This window comes from Podarcis erhardii (assembly GCF_964252035.2).
Source record: "Podarcis erhardii genome assembly, chromosome: 6".
In the NCBI taxonomy this organism is placed as follows: domain Eukaryota; kingdom Metazoa; phylum Chordata; class Lepidosauria; order Squamata; family Lacertidae; genus Podarcis; species Podarcis erhardii.
In genome coordinates this window covers 35,397,293-35,419,308 of record NC_138510.1, presented here as the reverse complement: position 1 = coordinate 35,419,308, position 22,016 = coordinate 35,397,293, and the positions used below count along the sequence as shown (strand labels likewise).

At 44.0% G+C, this 22,016-nt stretch overlaps 1 protein-coding gene across 1 annotated transcript; it reads left to right on the top strand.

Moving 5' to 3' along the window:
* The first annotated feature begins 643 nt into the window (after positions 1-643).
* OLFML3 (olfactomedin like 3) lies at positions 644-6,421 on the top strand. The gene is made up of 3 exons (XM_081866457.1): positions 644-839; positions 1,878-2,163; positions 4,932-6,421. Exons 1-3 carry the CDS (start codon positions 732-734, stop codon positions 5,714-5,716), a joined length of 1,179 nt encoding a protein of 392 aa, XP_081722583.1. The 5' UTR covers positions 644-731; the 3' UTR covers positions 5,717-6,421.
* Positions 6,422-22,016: the final 15,595 nt, after the last annotated feature.

The window sequence follows — 22,016 nt, the reverse complement described above, 5'->3', positions numbered from 1 at the left end:
ATTAAATATCATTTTAAAAAACCACAATGTAAAACCAATAAACATAAGTGAAACAAATAAAAGCAGGAATTTGGGGAATTCAAATAAAGAGAAACAGGGTCTATTCTTAAGGGTCAGGTTAAGCCTGTTGCTGGACACCAACAGCAGCAGCCCATGTGGCCAGTGATCAGCGATGATGGGAGTTCTTGTCCAGCAATCTCTGGAGCACCAGAGGTTCCCTACCATCTTCTAGACCCAGACTTATGGAGAGTTCTTGCACACCCCCCCCCTTTTCTGGTTCAGAAAAAGGAATAATTCAAGTTGGCTAATATTGCAAGTTAAAAATATAATAATAAAGCAAGAAAAGAAACCAAAGCAAGAAGCCGATATAGTAGCAGATTAAGAAACATTTAAAAAAGGTTACCAAGAATGATCAAACAATGGTCAAGGGAAAGCCTTCTGAAATGGAAGGCAGTGGAATTGCCATAATTGAGGCATTGCTCAGCCACACATCCTCGGTGCTTGAATGATTCTGGCAGTGAAAGTGTTAAGTCTCACAGCTGTTCTCTTCATGGGATAGAGCGGCCTCTCTCCTCCAGAACTGGCCATCTGGTTTTAATAAAGTGCAGCAAATGAGGCTGTGCTCCCTCCCCCATTTTTTTACGGAGAAACTGTCAAAACATTCCAATGGTGTGAGCTCGACTGCAGCTCACAGACTGCGGGCAAAGCGCAGGACACCAGGTACTGCAACCATGGCTCCCCAACATGCCTTGCTTCTGCTGGTTATCGTGGCCAATGCTGTTGACGGGCAACAGCATCAGTTAATGGAGTACATGGAGAGGAGGCTCGCTGTCTTAGAGGTGAGAGCATGGGAGCAGAATGGTCTCCTCTGGGCCTGGTGTTGCGCACAGGGCAAAGTGCGTTCCAGATTGGATTTAAGGGTGCTGGCTCTGCAGTTACTTGAGTATCTAACTTTGACAGAAGAACAGCAATCACCTAACTTGGGGCAGGGCAGGGAGGTTCCTCTAGAGCTGCAGAGGTTTGAAAATTTTTATTATTGAACTGCAGTTCGAGCTAAGGAACCATAATGGTCTGTTGTCCGTTATCTGTTGACCATTAAGGAAGGTTATTGCCTGTAGGTGCAGGTGGTCTGATCTTTGTGAGTCTGGGGTAGTAGATCTGGAACTCTTGGGCTGCCCTGTGTGGAAATGCAAGGACATTCTGAAAACGTTTTGCCAGGCTTTAAAGCCTTGCTCCTCATTCCATAATGTCGCAGCTCCTTAGAACATAATTGGATCTTTTGTTTCAAAACTCAGTGGTTCTACAGCACTCTGCATGCTTATCAGCTAACTTCATCTGAGAATCCTGCAGCAGCTATCCAGAGCATCGGTAGCTGGATGCAGAGCACTCACTGACTGGGAGGATAGGGTAATAAAAGTGTCAAGACAAAGGCTTTTTCAATCTAAAATAAAGGCATGGCGTTTTCTTATCTCTAGAAACGAGCATGTGTTTGCAGAAAGTATTGATAATGTAACTGCAGAGTGCATAGGGATGGCTAAGAATCCAAAAGGCAGATGAGAACATCTCAAAATGAACAGGCATCTTAACACGCCAGGACTTTAAAGCCAAGCTTACAATTTTGAGAGCCTGATTCTTGATTTTAGATGTTCGTGCAATCTGTCAAGACAAATGTAACCTGGACTCTACATGGTGACCAGAGTCCCAGGTTGGGTAGGTTAATTTTGTGTTTTTTAATACTGCCAACCACCCTGTGATCATCAAATGAAGGACAGGATATAAATTTTAATAATAGTAGTAGTAGTAGTAGTAGTAGTAGTAGTTTAGCATGTCAAGGGGGCATTCCTAAGGTGCCTTATCTTCTTTCCTCCTTCTCTTAGGAGCGGATCACGCAGTGGCATGATCAGAGCAGCCGTTACTCCACTGAGCTGAGGGATTTCAAGAACAAGGTTTTGTCCATGCTGGAGTCAGTGGAGAAAGACCGGGAAACACTTCGCTCAGAGGTGGAAAACACTGCAGTGCGAGTGGACCGGCTGGAGCGAGAGGTGGACTACCTTGAAACTCAAAATCCTGCCCCACCCTGTGTGGAGGTGGATGACAAACTAATGGAGAATCAAGTTGCCAATGCCAAGAAGCGCAAGAATGAGAAGTATGACAAAATGACAGGTGAGTGGACAACCTCACAGCATGCACTCATACTAATGGCCGTGCCAGATGATTCTGCAAGGCAGGCTTCAATGGTTGTTGTGGTTGTGGTTGTTTTGCTTTGTGTGATTCTTCTACAAGTCCCTCAGCATTGACCATCAGTGCTATATTTTGTCCCCATGGCACAAACATCCGTGATTAGTTGCAGAGGTGAGAGCTGTGTTTTGGGGAAGAGGAATACAGCCAATATTGCTATGTGACTTTTTAAAAGGGACTAGATCACATGCAGTCTAGAGCTGGACACCTATTTCAATCCACACACACCCTCCGCCCTCTGGATAGTAGAGGTGAACTGATAGGCTTGTTAAAAATGGCAGCATGAACTTTGCGAAGGCTGTTCACAGTTCTGTGAAAAGGAAGAAGGGGTCTCTTTGTTCACAAAATGACTCTTCTGTTTAGCAAACCTTTCTTTCTTTATTGCATTTCTTTCCTGCCCTTTTTTGGGCAAAGGAGTCTGAGGGCAGCAAAATGGGGAGGCATTGCTGCAGCAGGAGGGAGGGAGGGAGGGAGGGAAGTGGATATGCATTGTGAGGAACTGCAAAGCCTTTAAATATTTTTTTAAACAACAACAACAACAAATGAACATTTAATGCTCGCCAAATGATGTAGGGAGTGGAGTAGGCTAGAGCAGGGTAATTCATTATTAAACAATGTCACAGGCACTGTCCAATAGGGATTTGTGACATCGGTGCAACTACAGTCTGCACAGGAATTTCAACAGCAATGGCTGAGCAGTTGGGTTGGATGGATGGAAAATATTATAGATTGAATGTTGGGACAATGTGTTATCCCTGACATAGAAAGGAAGATCTTTTGCAATATATGTGCAGCAGCTACTTCCCATAAAATAAGGGACTAGTGTACTTTAACAAGTAAGGTTGTGACATAGCAGGTTAGAATCCTGCACCCAGTTAGGCTGCTGAAGTCCCATTGGCTTCAATCAGATTTAAGCAGACTGTGAGCAAGATTGCAGCTGTGGTATCTAAAACACATCCCAGCCATTGCAAGTGAGCAATTCTCCCAGGCATAATGTTTTGTGAGTCATGCGATTCCTCCAATGCTTCTCACAAATCTGACTTCCCTGTGAAAGACTTTTCCATTTGGGCTAGGGATTGGGGAAGCTGGGAGAGTATATTTCTTCCGCTGTTGGAACAGACTCCATTGTTGTGTGCCCTTGAGACAAATCACACCATATTCCAGAAAGTCAGTTTGCCACATTGCTAGCTCTTCGTGTGTCTCCTCACATCTGACTGTTGTCATGCTGCAGTGCTTTGTTGTTTTTGGTCCTTTTGTTCCAGATTAAAGTCTGCTAAGATGCACTCACCACTGTACAGATAAATTTGACATGAATTAATTGTAAGTTTCTCATCCATGTCAGTTGCATAGCTGTTCTATCCCCTTTCTGCATTAATCTATGATTCCTCATATCATCTGCATGAAAACATGTATATGAATACATTTCTGGGGTCATAATTCTCACAAAATATAATTTCTAAACAAATGTTTTTGGTTCAAGTATGCATTGCTGGCAGTATTTATCTGCATCTGCAAAGCAAGCAAACAGAGCAAGATAGAGTGAGCCATCCTTGTTCCTCCAGCATCTGGCAATGAGCAGTATGCAACCTCTGAATATGGATGCTGCTGCCATAGAAGATTGCCATTGATAGACCTATAATTCATCCATGCAGTGATGATCCCTTATCAGAAAAGGAGCAGCTGTGAAACTCTGCACAGCTATGTAATATACTCCCAACTTCCAAACACCTTCTCCCTGAAGTTTAGGCCTTGAGGAGAACTGGTCAAGGAGGCTACTCAGTCCCAACCTTCAGTGACGGCCAATGGAAACCGTATGCTCTGCTGCAGAATCAGCTATTGAAATAAGTGACTTGCAAGACAGATAGAGATGAAAGCTTTGTTGCTAGAGCTAAGCTGCACAATGTAGTAGAGATGCCAAAGCCAGGAGAGAATCAATTCAGTTTGCCAGAAATAAATCAGAAACAGCTTGCTATATTAGTACTAAAAGGCCAAGTCTTGTTTAGGCTGCTTTTTAAGCAAGCAAGTCTAGCTTCAATTCAACAGTGATTTGAGACTTTGAGGGCAGTTCCCCTAGTCCACCAAAGGGTGCATGTTTTTTGAGGGGTGGGGGGAAAGGAATAGGAGGCAAGATTTATTGAGTTCCCTTTCACGAGGGAGGACCATGCAGAGAAAAGTGCAGAATTAGCAGGACTGGGAGAATATTTTCCACATGCGATTAATTCTTTCTGTGAATATAATGCGAATACAAATGTCTCTACCACTTTAGGAGTTGCAATTTTCATAATGCAAGAGACACTTTGAAGACAGGTCTTTGGTCTTATCTAGTACTATTTGTCAACCAGATGTCTGCAGGAAGCTCACAAAGAGGACGGGTGGTGGTATATATTTTATGTGTGTATGTTTGTATTTTATGCACACACTGCTTTTTCAGGCATCAACCTTCTTCACAATACAACCGAATGAATGGAAATGGAAATGCAATTTTAAACCAGTCCCAAGAGTCTCAGATTCAGCAAGGGGTGGGAACAGTAGGAATTAAGGCATCAGGTTCTGAATAGGACAAATATTCTGGAATTTGTGATTTGCCCACATGTCTGTACACTATTTTTTACGATTCCTTTGCAGTTTTGTGCTATAGATTTGAGAATGAGAGCAAAGCACACTGTTAACTATCCTATGACTATTCTTTATAGATTGCAGTGACACAGTGTCCCAGGTGAAAGCCATGAAAATCCTAAAGCGGTTTGGCAGCACTGCTGGACTCTGGACCAAAGACCCAGTGGGAAATTCAGAGAAGATCTATGTGTTTGATGGCACTAGCAATGACACCGTGTATGTCTTCCCCAGAATGAGAGAGTTCACGCTCTTCTCTGCTACACGAAAGGCTGCACGCATCAAGCTACCCTATCCATGGGTCGGCACTGGACACTTGGTATATGGGGGCCATCTTTATTATATCCGAAGACACGGCACTTTCCAGGTCATCAAGTTTAGCTTGGCCAACAAGACTATTGTGGATAGTTCAGTTTTCCCTGCCGAGGAGCAGATCCCTGTCTTTGGTCTTTCATCCTATAACTACATTGATCTGGTGGCCGACGAGGAAGGGATCTGGGCTATTTATGCCACACAAGAGAATGAAAGAAACATTGAACTGGCCAAGCTAGACCCTGCAACCCTGGACATTGAGCAAATGTGGGACACACCATGTCCCCGGGAGAATGCAGAGAGCGCTTTTGTCATCTGTGGTGCGCTCTATGTGGTGTACAACACGCGACTGCCCAGCCGGTCTCGTATCCAGTGTGTCTTTGATGTCAGCGGCTCAATGGCAAATGAAGATGCTCCCCTGGTCTACTTCCCCAAGCGATACGGCTCTCACTCCAGCATGAAGTACAACCCCAAAGAGAGGCAGATCTATGCTTGGGATGATGGCTATCAGCTTATTTACCGCATGGAGATGAAGAAGAAGACCGAAGTCTGAGAAAGGCCTAGAGCTCTGGTGGACAGCACATCAGAAACATGCTCCATTGCCTCCCTGCAGATACGACTCAGCTGCCTACTCATGCACATAGCATGTTCAGCTCCTTAGAAAACCAGCAAGCATGGAGTAGACTGGACTTCCTGATACATGAAACATTTTTAATGCAGAAATTGCCTGCATTTGGGGAGGGGAGGACTCACCATTTCTTTCTTTTTTTCCAGCTCACTTAAAATTGGATTATTATTATTTTTAGGTGTGGGGGGGGAACGTTATGCTTGAAAACATAAAAAAATACTGGGGAATAGAGTTAATCAGCTCTATTTTTGAAGCAGGGGCACCCCCTACATTTCCATACTGTCTTAGAAATCAAATTGGCATCACCCCGGCAGCCCTGCTATTTCATAGATGCCTCCCTTTTCAGAATGACAGCCCAGAAGGATCTTAAGTTGGCTGCCCAAATGAGGCAGTGAGCAGGCACTCATGATAACTCTAAGGCCAGGCACTGCAGTAATAATAATAATAATAATCCCATAGGGTTTGGTTAATTTAACAAGAATGTAAAACATATTTTTCTTCTCGCTTTCCTTTGCCCTCCAGAAGCTTTAATTGGACAGTCCAGGTGGCAGTTTCCTGCTTGCTTGTTGTACCTTATTATTTCTGTTGTTCTATTTAAATCTCCTTTCTATAAATCAGAATATGTCTGTATCGGCTTTAGTTTTGTTTTGTTCATATGCGGCTGAAAATACTAGAGGGAGCTGCTCTGGCCCAGCCTTCATATTGAGATCTCTCTCTGATTTGTGGCCCCCTTCTGAGGTGGTGGTTCTTGTTGTTTGCCTGAAAGTTAGTGCCTTGTTAAAGATTAGTCTAAACAGAAAGCCGTTCATGAAAGCTACTGAGACTGGCTTGCCTGAAATCTCTCACAACAAAAACAAAGTCAGCTTTCTTCCAATTCCCAGCTTTCCTATCTAGCTGTTCTGTTCCCTCCAAAAGTCAATGAGAATTGATTGCACTCAGAGCCTTTGGTCATGTTTCAGGTTGTCCGCCTTTTCCATTTGTATTACAGTTTCTTACTAATTGCTGGATTTGTCTAATTCTGGCTCTGTTCTCATGGCATTGCCTCTGGGTTCTTTCTTTGTTAACTGAGCTGTGTACACACTCCCATTTACTTTTGCATCTACTAAGCTCCCACCATTTGTATGGGAAGCACTACATCTCCAACATTTGCCATAATCCACATCTATCCTGTCATTTCTTCTGAAATACTGCATTCTGATGCATTTCCCCACAAACCAGCTCTGATAAGTATTGAGAAAATGTGTTTTAAGCCACATGTCCCTAATGCTAGTTATGTGGTTTCCATATGTCCTTTAACAAGGAAACCTCTTAAAACTCTCTTGTAGGGTGTGATTATTGCAGATATTAATATTGCGCTGCCTGAAGCAATTGGATGCATAAATGCTGACTCCTGTGGGAATAAAAATGGTCCAGGCCCGTAAACATGATTCAAAGCTTTACTAAGAAGAACTTCATAACAGGTACAAGAAAAAATCAATGATACATCCAAATAACTCCATAAGACATAGCATAGGCTCCACATCTTCTCTGAAATATTATATAACTCGAAACAGACCATGTTTTCTCTCTCTCTTCACGTACAGCCTACATTCCAGCCTGAGGCTGTTTCTCCTGGAGAGGCATTATTAGCACATCTTTCTCTCACCGTGCCTGGGAACAAAAGACAAAGACAACTCCCTTCAAAATTTGCAATTGAATACCTTAATCATGTGACGTAAGGTTGAACACTCACGTGAAAGAGGAGAGAACGTCGACCCAGCTAGAAACTCAGAAAGCTCTTTTGTAGCTTTAGTATACCACAATGGAATTTTCCAATGTTAAACCCTTCAGCATTACACATGCAGGCATTATCCATGTCAGTGTGCAATTCAACAATTACACCTAACAATGATTGTGTCCTGTGCTATGGCCGTAGCTGTCAACGTTTCCCTTATTCCGAATAGGATTCCTTGCAAGAACAGGGAAAAGTTGACAGCTATGGCTATGGCCTAGGCCAGGCATGTCTAAAGTCCATTTATTTTCTGGGTTAAAATCCTAAAAAAAGCTCAATAACTTCAATTCTAAAAAAAGGTCAAGAATGTTGGTCGGCCCTCATGTATGTTCACTTCATCAAATCTGGCCCTCTTTGAAAAAGGTTTGGACACCCCTGGCCTAGACAGAGTGGGGGATGTGGGGGTGGGGGTAAGAGGGCGTCCCAGAGTTCTCACCGGGCATGCTTCCACTTCACCTGGGGCGAATCCAGGTTGAAAGCAAGGTGTCTGGCCTCTAATCTGAATGGACTTCATGTGACCTCTGGATGATATTGGCTGTTGGCTGAGGCCTTGTTGAGTGCTCCAGCTTGCCCATCCTGTGGACACTGACTATGTTTGTGTGTGTACCATACATTTAAAGCACATGACACCTCTCCAAATAATTCTGGAAATTGTAGTTGAACCTTTTCTTTCTTCCATGATCTTCAATGTAGCCATATCAGACTGCAAATTAGTAAAAGAAAACTACACAAAATCCGAAGCATGGATTGCCCATGCCACATCTGGTTTGGTTCTTAAGTACAGTGTTCATACAACTGACCATTGGGAGGAGGAATTTTATGACACATCTGCATTTGAAGGAAATGTGTTAACATTTTCCTCACCATGTGGCCATTTGCTACAGACGGTCAGCATTAAAGGTAAAGGTAAAGGGACCCCTGACCATTAGGTCCAGTCATGACAGACTCTGAGGTTGCGGCGCTCATCTCACTTTATTGGCCAAGGGAGCCGGCGTACAGCTTCCTGGTCATGTGGCCAGCATGACTAAGCCACTTCTGGCGAACCAGAGCAGCACACGGAAACGCCGTTTACCTTTCCGCCGGAGCGGTACCTTTTTATCTACTTGCACTTTGATGTGCTTTCGAACTGCTAGGTTGGCAGGAGCAGGGACCGAACAATTGGAGCTCACCCTGTTGCGGGGATTCGAACTGCCGACCTTCTGATTGGCAAGTCCTAGGCTCTGTGGTTTAACCCACAGCGCCACCTGCGTCCCTGACATTTGAAGGAAATGTGTTAACATTTTCCTCACCATGTGGCCATTTGCTAGACGGTCAGCATTACCTATAGTCAAAAGCACACCATGGTATCTTGCATGGTAGGCAAATGATTGCTTGTAGCCACCAAGAATGACTCTTCTGCCTCAGCTTATTGACACATTGTTTGCATCAGGTCCTTCAGAATATACAGAAGTTTTCTTTCAAGCTTCTTCTTAGACTGTATTTCCCTTCCCTGATGGGAGGAAGGGAAATAGCTGTAGGGCTCAGCCCCTCTCTTCAGGAGGATTTTTTATTTATTTTTACAATCACTCACTCACATCTGCCAAGTCCTGGCTTGAATCATTCCATTGTCTTAAAAATGCAACCACAAATGGGAGAGAATCTCCTGCCAGCTTGACTACTTCTGCTTGCCTAATAGATGGCTCATCCTCCCAGGAAGGCAAAACAGCCAAACTCTTAGGTTCCAAACTGTGGGTTGAGTAGGCCTTGCACCCATCAGGCTAAGAAGAGTTAGAAAAGCAGAGGTCAGTTTTGGAAAATCACTGCAAACCAAACCATAAAAGGATTAAATCGTGTGTAGGAATTCCTGTTGCCTTTGTCCATGGAGTTTTCTTGGCAGGGATACTGGAGTGGCTTGCCGGTTCCTGCTCCAGGTGGATCACGTTTGGTCAAAACTCTCCACTATGACCTGTCCATCTTAGGTGGCCCTGCACGGCATAGCTCATAGCTTCTCTGAGTTATTCAAGCCCCTTCGCCACGGCAAGGCAGTGATCCATGAAGGGTATCTTGAAGCTGTTCTCGAAGCGTTCTCGAAGTGTTCTCGAAGCTACAAACATGAGCCTGGCCAAACTGCGGGAGGCAGTGGAAGACAGGAGTGCCTGGTGTGCTCTGGTCCATGGGGTCACAAAGAGTCGGACACGACTAAACGACTAAACAACAACAACAACAGGAATTCCTGACCTGAATAGGATTTATGCCATATTTTTTTTCTTAAAAACATTTCTAACCTGCTTGTCATCTGTACATATACCAGGATGAGGTACAGCATAAAAACAAAACCGCAGACCTCAGAATGGAAAAGTTGTGTATGATATGGACTGTGAGGGTCCTACCTTGCTGAAACTAAGCAGGCTGGAGTCTGGTCAGTACCTGGATGGGAGGGACATACAGTAGGTACAGAGTCAGACCACTGGTTTGTCTAATTCAGTTTACACTGATGCGCAGCAGCTCTCCAGGTTTCCAGATGGGATATTTCCTAGCCCTACCTGGCAGCGGTGGAGCGTATGCCCACGCTGCCTGGGGCAGATGTGTGGGGCATGACCCAAAGGGAAACAGGGCCCGGAGGCCGCCCTCCTGCATGCCACAGTTCAGCGTAGGAAAGGGGCAGGGAAGCTGCTGCCCACTCTTCTCCTGCTGTCTGCTGCCGAGTCAGGCATGACCTGGCAGTGGAGTTGCTATGGCCGGGGCACAGCTGAGGAGAGTGGCTAGCAGCTTTGCCGCTCCCTCTCCCTCTGCTCTCTGCTGCTGGGCCAGGCCTCACCTGGCAGCGGAGGTGGAGCTGTTGTGACTGGGTGCACCTCGCCATGGCTGAGGTGGGATGCTCTCCACTGTCGTGTCTTATGTGACCCTGCCTCGGAGTTACTGCAACCGGCCACAAGGTGCCTTGCAGCCAAGGAGGGTGGGTGGCAGCATTTCTGCCAACTCTCCTGCTCTCCGCCATGGTGTCACACCTGTCCCGGTGATAGAGCTGCTGCAGCTGGGCACGCCTTGCCACGGCCAAGAAGGGTTGCTCTCCGCCACTGGGTCAGAAGTGGAGCTGTGCCAGGCACAAGTGCCACAGCCACAGCACAGCTCCTTCTGGCACAGAGCCAGGCTCCAATGAAGGAGCCTGCTGTGGGGGTGCCTGTTTGTGCCCCCTCTCAAAATTTTACCTGGGACCAAGGCACCCCCCCATGCTATGCCTCTGCTACTTGGAAACATGGGGGATTGAACCAGGGACATTTTCCATGCAAAGCATATGCTCTACCAAAGAGACACAGTCCTAGACTGCCTAGGAACCACATGCACACTGCCTTGGGTTCCATGGTGGAAGAATGGAAGGATATAAATCTAAGAAAATAAACAAACCACAAAAAATACTCCAATAAAACAAAAGAGGCAAGTTAGCCAAAGAAAAGTTGATGGGTGGGGGGTGGAGATGGGCTAGCAAGGTAGAAGAACCAGTTGAACTTCAGAAAAAGCATTTTGCAAACTTTAGGCAGAAGTTCCAATGGGACCTTTTCCACAGTTTCTTGGCTGGCTGCATCTTCAGTTTCTCCAAGTTTAAGGTCTGATTGCAAATACATAGGCAGGGAAGAAGAGGGGAGAGAGATTTATGCAACAGCTTGGCTGGAGAATTGCTTGGCTTCAAAAAATTCCCAGCAAGTGTGGACACATAGTGTGGATTACTCCCTTGGTGTGCCCCAGGCCCCCTCCAGACTAATGTCTTATTGTGGATGTCTTTTGCAATATGTTATTAACACAAATAGTAGTGCATTAGTGGTGGACTTATTTTGCTTTGCTTTGTTCATCGAGCACAAATTATTGCTGTCTGGAGGGGCGATAACACAACAAAAGCAGGACAAAAATAAACCAGAACATTTGTGGTATATAAAGTCTGCAGGAAGTTATGGGATATGCACTGACTGGAAGTGAAGCAGTGTGACCGCCCAAACCTTTTTCAAGTGCATAAAGCATTGAAGGCAGGATTGCATGTGGCTACCTCAATAGCATAAAGAGCACAAAAGAATCACAAATGTTCAGTAAAGAAGGATGACCAGGGTTTATGTGCATCCCAGACTCTGGGGCCTGGCGGGAGATTGTTGTGGGTTTGAAGCTTGCAGGGCAGGATGATAATGACCATTCCGTCTTTGGGATTCTAAGACCCATGAGTATAATGGTCCAGGAACTTCATCTAGGGGAAAATCGGAGGGAAATGGCCACTTGTGCTTGTGGGTAAAAAGAAAACTCTCCCCCCCACCTTCCACTACCTGTTATATTTTCCAACCTGGCAAAAGTTTCTATGCTAGAGTTGCCATATTTCAAAAAGTGAAAATCTGGACACAAAAGTTGTTGAGATTTTTGCCCAAAGCTGTTGAGCTTTTCAAAAGGAAATTGGCCAAGATCCACATTGCAGCGTTTCCCGCCCAGACACTTCTCTACGATGGCCGAATCCCGGCTAGGTCCAGATGTTTGGCAACCTATGCCTTTGACGGGGCAGACATCTACACCATACATTTAGTGCACATTTAAGGCACTCACCTTAAATAATCCTAGGAACTGACATTTGTTAAATGCACAGGGAATTGTAGCTAGACTTTAAAAAGACAGGCATGGTTTCCAGGCTGCAATCTTACTTAGCTTTCTTTTCATAGGAACAAACACACTTCTCTGTTTCTCTTGGGGCTGTGTCCTTCGAGGCTAAGGTTTGCTCTTTGACAGCATTGTCGAGGGCTTTTGTCATGTTGTAAAGAGATGCTGGCAACTGGCCTGAGGCCAAATAATTTCTGCGCTTCCGGCCTTGAGGCACAGAGGGAAAGGAGAGCTACATCTACCATCTCCCTCCCCAACCTCGGAGCTTCTTAATTGCTGAGCTCAGCATTTTGTCGACCAGGGGAGAAAATGATCAGATAAAAGAGCTGGTTTCGCTCCCAGTCAGGGATCCAGACTCATTGCTCTGCAGCTTAATCGAGCCTGCTGCAAAGCTCTATTCCTTCAAATGAATTTTTTAGCAAGTTACCTTCTGCTTGACCAGGAAAAGGCTGCTGTTTGTGGAGGTTGTTCTCTTCAGTGATGAGCTGGTGGCTAATGCAGTGGTTCAAAATGCTTTTAATACGGATAGACAGAAAAAGAAAAAAGGCTGGTGTTTCTTTTCGTCTGTCAGTTCCCAGCAGAAGTCACCCGTTCATTAGCACTGTGTGCTACACTGCCACTTCTGAGTTGTTGGCACCCACACTCTAAGGTTCTTGTGACCCATTATGATGGAAATAATTGGTCTACTGCTGGCACCCTCCATGTAGTTGGAAATTGCTAATTGAGCTCCCTACATGCAGGAATACTGACACAAGCAACTAGGGCATGACTTTGCAATGCGGGGCAAGGGGAGATGGAATTAATGAGGAAAAAAGAAAATGGGACATGAAGCAGCATAGATTCACCATAATTCGGTTATGGCAGATTTTAATCAAATGGTCTGGAGAACGTCAGCTCCAGGGGTCAAATGTAGCCCTCAAAGCCTCTCTGTCTCACCCTTGGGACTATCTCCAAGTCACACCCATCTTTGGCCATCCTTAGCACCTTCCTTGAATGTTTTTTGCCTGTCTGGAATGTGTCCTTGAACTGTGATAAAGCCTGTCGCAATGAAGTTTCCCCTTAAAGTTCAGAATTTAACAAGCTGCCATAAGTGTAGCACATATTGACTAGACTTCTTAAACATGTCTACAGTGACCTCTTGTGGCTGATGACTTTAGGAGTTTGATTACTTCTATCTTTTAATTCTTGGAGTAATGGCATTATTGGAAGCATAAACCATCAATCAGGCATGGCTAGTAGTCTTAATGGCTTCAGTCCTGGATAGCCCAAGGGCTGCCTTCTTCTATGTGTTCCTTCTTGCATGCTCCAATCAGCATCCCTGACCTCGTTCCAGTTCTCTTCATCTCATCACACAAGCAGGATTAGGGTATTTTCTGAATTACTGCCCACCTGCAGATATCTTGCCAAGCAAGGTGCACCATGCTCAATCACTTTATGGTTCTAGGCAGCTGGTAAAGAGGTGGCTTAAAAAAAAGTCTGTTTTTCTGTCTGGTGCTGAGCTGCATTAGAATTATTACTATGCTGTTTCTTCTTGTGGCTTTCATGGTTGGGATTAACATGGGGGCTGTTTTAATTTGAAATATTGTTTTGGGACTGTGACTTTTTCACCGGCTTGTGTTCCTCGGAGAGTAGGGTATACATTTAAAAAATAAATATATAACCACATGTGACACGAACAACTTATAGTTCATTTATACTAATATTTCCCATAGCTTTGCTGGAAAATAACAGGAATCTCTGCGGCACCTTAAAAGACCAACATTAGCTTTTTGTGACATTAGCTTTTGTGAATGCAGTCTACTCCATCGGATGCTTGAAATGTAATCCTGAAGCATATATGTATATCACAGCAGTGGAGGAAATGTAAAGGAATAGCTTCAGAGGGAAAGGGTACATGGCCACCCTTCTGGAAGTTGCCAAACAATGTCACTGTAGAAAGTACTAATAATACTGTGTGCACACAGGGCTCCTCCAGTTGACTGGTTTATTCAGTATTTTTTCCTGATTTGCTTTCACAAAGCTTATGTAGTGGTTAGACCATGCCTAGTCTTTGTTCAACAATCATTCCAATTGTTTTTTGGGTGGTTATATAACAATGAGCATTTATCTTGCATTCATCCTGGTTAGCTTGCATCCTGATTTGTTAACACATCTTCCCATTAATTGTTTGTTCATCTCATACTTTTCAGTGCATTTTCCCATCACTTTCCAAAAATCAGCACGACACATGCGCACGGCAGCCACGGATTTTGAGGGGGCCTGGCCCCCTCCTTGATTTCAACAATTTGGGTGGTTCCCTAAAGAAACAAAATCAACAACAACTTTGCAGGTATCAGGCATTTTACTTTTTGAATGATGGCAACCCTAGCCAGTCTTGTGTACATAGGCTCAGGTCTGGCTCTGAAGGATCGCCTTGGGTTGCTAGCATCCTGTTTTTGAAACATTTCCCTTGTAGTCTTCAAAATCATATAAATCATAAATGGCTGTCTGTGGGCATTGCTGCAGAAGTGTGAAATAGGGTGGGTGGGGATGGGACAGGGAAGAAAAGAGCTGTGCTGCCAGTGACTTCCAAAGAAATCTTTGCTTAGTAAATTGCTCACACTTCCATCCAGCAATCCTAGCTAAGCAATCAAAGGCATGAGTGGGTGAGGGAGGGTGGGTGTGCTTGGGGAGGGAATTGCAACCTATTTAGATCTTTCTCATGAATATCTTAACACGCAGCAGGGGAACTAATCACGTGATATTAACATTTAAATTAACTGGACCTACAGAAGTCAGCAGCAGGAGAGAGCCATTTGCTCCTCAAACTAGGCGCTCGCATGCAGTCCCATCAAATACACATGCACTGGGCAATTTAAAATTTGCATGCTATTTTAAAGGAATAAATGCGCACAAGTAAGCAATTATCTGCATCTTTGCTCTCCCCCCCCCCCAACTCCTGCTCACTCTGGAAGAGCAGCAGGCGGACAACACAGGAAGCAATGGTTTGAATGGCCTGGTTGCTGTCCCTCCCGCCTCCTGCTCCTCAGCATTTTCTGAAGCTCAACCAGATGAGCCCATGAGTAAGCAAAATGCACAAGACTTTATTGCTACAATAAAAGGCCATGGGTTGTGCTTGCACCCTTTGCTACTGACTGATGTGACAGAAACATGGGTGGTAGCTTCTTTCAGCATTTGGTAACTGCCAGGGAAGCATGGTGGTGTGCAAACAGGGCACAAAGGCATACTTCCACGTCATTCATGTTTACATCCAGGAAGGACTCCAGACCCCTCTTCATGGGTGAAGGGCTTGACCAGCATAATCAGGGTGTTTCATTTCCTCTGTAGGCTTTGTGATCTGCTGTCCCTTTAAATTGCGGTGGTGAACCCTCCTTTTTGGCCTCAGGGCCACATCCTGTTCTGGGCAACTTCCCAAGGGCCGCAATCCAGGAGTGAGCAGAGCCAGATGCAAGAGTGAGCAGATAATGAATGTAAAATTCACCTTCGTACAAGGGAGGAAGTGTGGGCTATAATGGGAAGATGAATGAATGAATGAATGCATGAATGATACTGTTGCTGTTGAGTTCCTATGAATTATTTTAAGGCTACAAACTGAGCAGATCTCTTTCTCCCTTCACCTACCACATTGCCAGTCACAGGGAAGAGATGCAGTGGCTGTCCTGGATGTGGAGGAAGTTTTCCTAGGTGGCAGCCCCACCTTAATCCGCTGAATAGGTTAAGTGTGGCTGGTTACCAGGAATATCCTGTTCCATCCACCATCTTGGAATCTTGGCATTAACCAGAGGAAAGTCCAGTTCCATCTCAAGAGTGTTTTGAGTAATACCTCTCTCTCTCTCTCTCTCTCTCTCTCTCTCTCTCTCTCTCTCTCTGTGTGTGTGTGTGTGTCTGTGTGTATATATATATGCACACATCATACTTTCTCAGCATTTCCAGCTATTCATAATATCCCATAACAGTTGCAGTCGGACCTTGGGTTATGTTAGTTATATTTTGATTCATTTTTACATTTCTATCTCACCCTTACTCTATGGAGCTCCCCTCTCCCTTTTTTATTTTTACAACAATTCTATGAGATAGGTTAAGCTAAGAGACAGTGACTGGCCCAAGGCCCAAGACTTGAACCCTGGTCTCCCAGGTCTTAAGCCAATATTCTAACCACTACACCACACTGGCTCTTACGCTGGTGATGAGTGACAAACTGCAGTTGCTTACTTTGACTGCTCCTTTAGCTCAGGGAAACTGGTGGCTCTCTGGATGTTGTTGGACTCCATCTCCCATCAATCCCAACTAGTGTGGTCAATGGTCATGGATGATGGGAGTTTTTGTCCAACCATCTTCTACAGGAACACAGGTTCCCCATCTTTGTGTTAGCTTCTTGTGTGAAGTGCAATGAATTTTTTCCCTGGCTATTAGCTCCTCCCTTTTTTTTAGAGAAACCACCTAGCACAGGGAGGTAATAATAATAATAATAATAATAATAATAATAATAATAATAATAATAATAATAATACAATTTTATTTATATCCTGCCCTCCCCAGCTGAAGCTGGGCTCAGAGCAGCTAACAACAGTAAAAGTAACACAATTTACATAAAATCACAATCAATTTATTGAAATACATTCTAAAATCAATTCATTCTAAAATCAATTCAGAATCAAATTAATGGCAACCATTGGGTTAGAGTTCTGTGAGGGTTGCCAAAGGAAGGGGTCAGGCTGTGCCTCGGCCAAAGGCCTGGTGGAACAGCTCTGTCTTGCAGGCCCTGCGGAATGATGTCAAGTCCCTCAGGGGCCTAGTCTCTTGTGACAGAGCGTTCCACCAGAGTGGGGCCACAGCCGAAAAAGCCCTGGCTCTGGTTGAGGCCAGCCTAACCTCTCTGTAGCCTGGGATCTCCAAGGTGTTTTAGTTTGAAGACCGTAAGGTCCTCCGTGGGACATACCAGGAGAGGTGGTCCCGTAGGTACAAGGGTCCTAGGCCGTATAGGGCTTTATCTTTCTCTGACAGGAATCATAGAATTGTAGTGTTGGAAGGAACCCCAAGGGTCATCTAGTCCAACCCCCTGCAATGCAGGCATCCTGCCCACAGTCATCCTTGGGTGGGTTCGAACCAGCAACCTTCTGGTTAACAGCTGGAAGCACTAACCGATTGCACCACAGGACATGGGCTTTCTTATTTCTAAAATTATTATTTTTTTCTTCTGCTCTGTCTCTCAGACAAATTCCTTCTAATAATATTTTTCATCTGGCAAACAGCAATTTTCTATAATTTCCCCTTAACACAATTTCTGCCATATTCCACATAATATTCAGAAAGTGTAATCTAACACTGCTCTGTTGGCATGGCAACAGGGCAGGTAGAGCACCTTGAGACACACGGGGAATATTGCTTTCCATCCCTTCACCTTTTGTATATTTTAACAAACTGGATATGAAGCTGCATTCCTGACTCTCACTGATGGGCCAAAGGGGGGAAGGTTATTTGTTTACCTTGCAGATACTTCAAAGTACCGTCCATGCCAAGCAGAGCGCCATGCTTATTCCTCTGACATTTTCATTGCGCACAGTAGTTGGGTTGATTTGTTAAATGCTTTGACAGAAAACCTTTTGAGGAATCAATCCCATCCACCCCTTATAAATCAAGCAGCAGGTGAACTAAATGTTTGAAACTTTATTTTTAACTTTTATTTGAATATTTGTTCAATTTCATTAGCCAACATTTCATTAACTACCCGTTTCAAACATGACCACAGATTTTCATTTACCCGAGATCAAGTCATTGAAATTATTCCATACAGTCTGTTACAAATTTGCATCACTTTTTGCATCTTTTATTTATTTATTTCATTAACTTTTTATACACTGCTTGATTGTAGAAAACCTCAAAGCGATTGAGAAAAAAATCACAACCATAACTTTAAAACATACAAAAGTTAAAATACTAAAGCAGATTAAAATTGCCTCAAGCATCAGGATAGGTTTGTCTAAAAAAGAATGTTTTTAGCAGGCACCAAAGAGAATACAGTGACGGACTCAACAGGCATTGTGTGGTGTGTGTGTGTGTGTGTGTGTGTGTGTGTGTGAGAGAGAGAGAGAGAGAGAGAGAGAGTATGTATGTATTTCAGTGGCAATATCACAAAATTAATACAGGGTTGAATCTAACAAGCCTTTTATGCACGCACCCCTTTTAGAGCTACTGATCATATAGCAGAAATGAGTTTTAACAAGTGGGACTTGCAACAAAATGTTACAGTGGAGTGCTCCTGTTCAGGGTTCCAACCATTAATCCAGCCAATGCTAGAATATTCCATTCCATTTCCCCTCCCCCTCCCTATCCTCTTTCATTTTCCGTCCTCCCTCTCGCAAAGGTCAGTCTGCCTTCCCTGGTCACTGAGTACTTCAGTAATGCTTGAAATACCTATGTGGCTTGTATCCCTACCCAAATATTTAGTGTTTCCTAGGGCTGTCATGTGTATGGGACATCCTGGACATATCTGGGATTTGTCCATCGGAAATAGCGTCTGAGCAGAATTTCCAAAAATTGCTAAAAATGTCTGGGAAAGCCCAGGCGTGTGGCAGTATTGAATTTTTCTTTGAGATTTTCCTTAAAAAATGGCTCAAAAACTATGGCCACTCTAGCGTTTCCCCATAAATATAATTTGTACTTTTGCAAAGCAAAAGGCAGCAAATGTATCTTTCATCACTTCCAAAAACATATTGAGGCCTGGACATTGACAAATGTGCTGGAAATGAAAGTTCCACAAGGATACCTCTATAATAACTTGCCTTTGGCCTGTGGCAATCTAGCTGGTGAAGTGTTTGCATTAAAACAGTGGACTGATCTCTGTAAATTCTCCTTTAGTCCTTGGGATCACCAGGTAGAGAGGATAAAACCAAATTTAGAGAATATAATCCCTGGTCAAACAGTGGATGCAAAAGAATAAATAAAGTCAAGGCACTAAATAAACTTCATGTATTTCTGTAGCATAGTTGTGAAAATGTTTATTTACAAAGAAGAAGTTGAGGGCCAGTGGTCAATAGAATATATAAAAATGACCAAACAATCTTATGTGAATTCCTAACACTGAAATGCAGACACTTGAATATGTCACATCAACGCTGGCCGGCCTGTTAGGATGAATGGGGTGCTGCCCAAAAAACCTCAGTTTGCTCTCAACCAGCCCTCACCTGCCTGGCTGCCTCCTTGCTTACTTGCTTACTTACAACCAGGGCTTTTTCAGCTGGAACTTTCCAGAATGGTGTTCCGGCACCTCTCTGGTGGCCCCCAGAAGTGTGACGAGAGATCTGACCAGCTTCTGCAAAGCCCCTCTGCATCTCCGGCTCATGAGGAGACCCACCCTGGACCTCTTCTATGGAGAGGGTCTCCTCACGATTTGGAGGTGCAGAGGGGCTTTGCTGAGGCTCTTCAGCCTCCCAGCTAACAGCTCAGAATCAATCACACCATGTTCAGTGGGGCTTACTCCTTTGTACGTTTGGGGTTGCAGCATTAATGTCCCTTGTTCTGAGAACTATACAGATGATGGCTATCTCAGAGTTGGTTTCTGGGTGACATAAGTCCCCTTAGACTGCAGATAAAGCAGAGCTTGCTCCCAGTGCCAGCCAAATTGTTTTTGTTGTATTATTATTATTATTATTATTATTATTAATAATAATAATAATAATAATATAAATAAATAAATAAAATGTATTTATACCCCACATTTTTCTCTGACAGGGACTCAAGGTGGCTTTCAGATAAAAGAAGAACAATTATAGTGAGGACCACCAGGATGAGGGTGGGAGGGGAATCGATCAAATTACAAGGGTGAATATTTCTGTGCTAGACTTTATTCTGATCTGAGAAAGAATGAGCATTAATGAAGCATTTGGCAGAGCACGTGTGTCTGATTTCCCCATTAACCTATGCGTATTTTATAACATCACAGATCTTGCGTGCTTTTAGTACAAGCAGAATATCAAAGGTGACTTATAAACAAGGTACTCGATTGCTAGCTACTTCACGCATGTGGGCGTAGATGGATGTGCTTTGCTATGGGATAATGTTCATCATTAGCACTGCTTACACAGAGGGTGGGAAGATTACACAGCAGGAGGGAGAAACACTCATTGACAGAAATGGTAGGAGAAACCTGCATGACACAAGGGTTTGGGAGATATTCCTTGATTTTTATGCCAAAATGGCCCTTCTTCAGGCTCATTTTTCTTAAACTATTTACTTTTTTTTCTTTTTGGTCTTCACAGACTGACACATCTCAGCACTACCAAGATGTTAGTTCCAATGAACGCTAGTATCTCCCAAAGTTGCAGAGCTGAATGGTACTGAAGTTGTTCTATGTGGCTCGTGGTGCATTAGGATCTGTTTATTACTGAAGAGGGATGCGGGTGGCGCTGTGGGTTAAACCACAGAGCCTAGGACTTGCCGATCAGAAGGTCGGCGGTTCGAATCCCTGCGACGGGGTGAGCTCCCGTTGCTCAGTCCCAGCTCCTGCCAACCTAGCAGTTCGAAAGCACGTCAAAGTGCAAGTAGATAAATAGATACTGCTCCGGCGGAAAGGTAAACGGCGTTTCCGTGCGCTGCTCTGGTTCGCCAGAAGTGGCTTAGTCATGCTGGCCACATGACCCAGAAGCTGTACGCCAGCTCCCTTGGCCAATAAAGCGAGATGAGCGCCGCAACCCCAGAGTCGGCCATGACTGGACCTAATGGTCAGGGGTCCCTTTACCTTTACCTTTATTACTGAAGAAGGCTTTTACCTGTAGCAGCAGCAGCAGTAGCAAACACACCTATTGCCCTGGAAGAGACACTGTGATGCCACTCTATTTCCTTGTATTATATAGCCACTTTATATTTATTTATTTGCCAATTTTTTTGACCAAAAGCAAGCAGTGACCAACATATTAAAACAATAAAATATACAACATTACAAACTCCCCTGGGAGGTTGTGGACTCTCCTTCATTGGAGGTTTTTAATTAAGCAGAGGCTGGATGGACACCTGTCATGTATGATCCAGTTGACGTTCCTGCATTGCACTAGACTAGATTCCACTTGGGGTCCCTTCCAACTCTACAATTCTATGATTCTAAGTCATCCCAACTTCTCCCTCCTTCACCAGAAAGTTCAATGAAGTTCTTCCTCCACCCTGGCCTCTTTGCTGGCAACTTCATTTTGCCCCAAACCCTACCTGAAGGAGAGGGACCTTTTGAAAGGTTCAGCACAGCACTAATTCTGTCCAGAGAAAAACAAAGCCAGTCTGAGAAACTTGAAACCTGGCTGGTTTATAATCTAACTGCCTTCCTTTGTGTCTTTGAAACAGGTTTGGCAGAAACATGTTTTGAATACTGTTTTCTAATGGAAAACATGCCTTTCGAGTTCTAATAGATGGAATCTAATCAAATTGTTCACAAAAACCTTTAGGTATAGGTTTCTGGAGACATTAACCAGTACAAATCACCTATATGAAAGACATTAGGAGAGGGGTGTTATTTCCATTGGACAAGGCTTCCTACAGTGTCTACTTGTTGTTATGGGAGTAGTGTGACTTCTGCCTATCACACTCCATATAATTTTGATAAGTCATTTTCTCGTTGCTTCATTTTATTTCAGGTGACTTGGGTTTTTTTGACACAGAATACTGAATCCAACCATTTTACCTCATGGGAGCAAAATCTATTGTCCTAATTATTTGCAACTATCCACTTTTCTTTTTTTTAAAAAAAGACCCTTCTTTTAGCACTTATTGATCCTCGAATAAGGGACCTGCAAATTAACTCGACAACGCAACAAGCCTTCTCATAGTTGGATAATTTCTCCACTTGACTCATGGTGTGCG

Excerpts from the sequence above, each read along its gene's own strand:
- OLFML3 (XM_081866457.1), top strand. The coding sequence starts at position 732 with ATGGCTCCCCAACATGCCTTGCTTCTGCTGGTTATCGTGGCCAATGCT. Across the intron at positions 840-1,877 it reads GGAGGCTCGCTGTCTTAGAG|GAGCGGATCACGCAGTGGCA; the intron begins GTGAGAGCATGG and ends TCCTTCTCTTAG. Across the intron at positions 2,164-4,931 it reads GAAGTATGACAAAATGACAG|ATTGCAGTGACACAGTGTCC; the intron begins GTGAGTGGACAA and ends TATTCTTTATAG.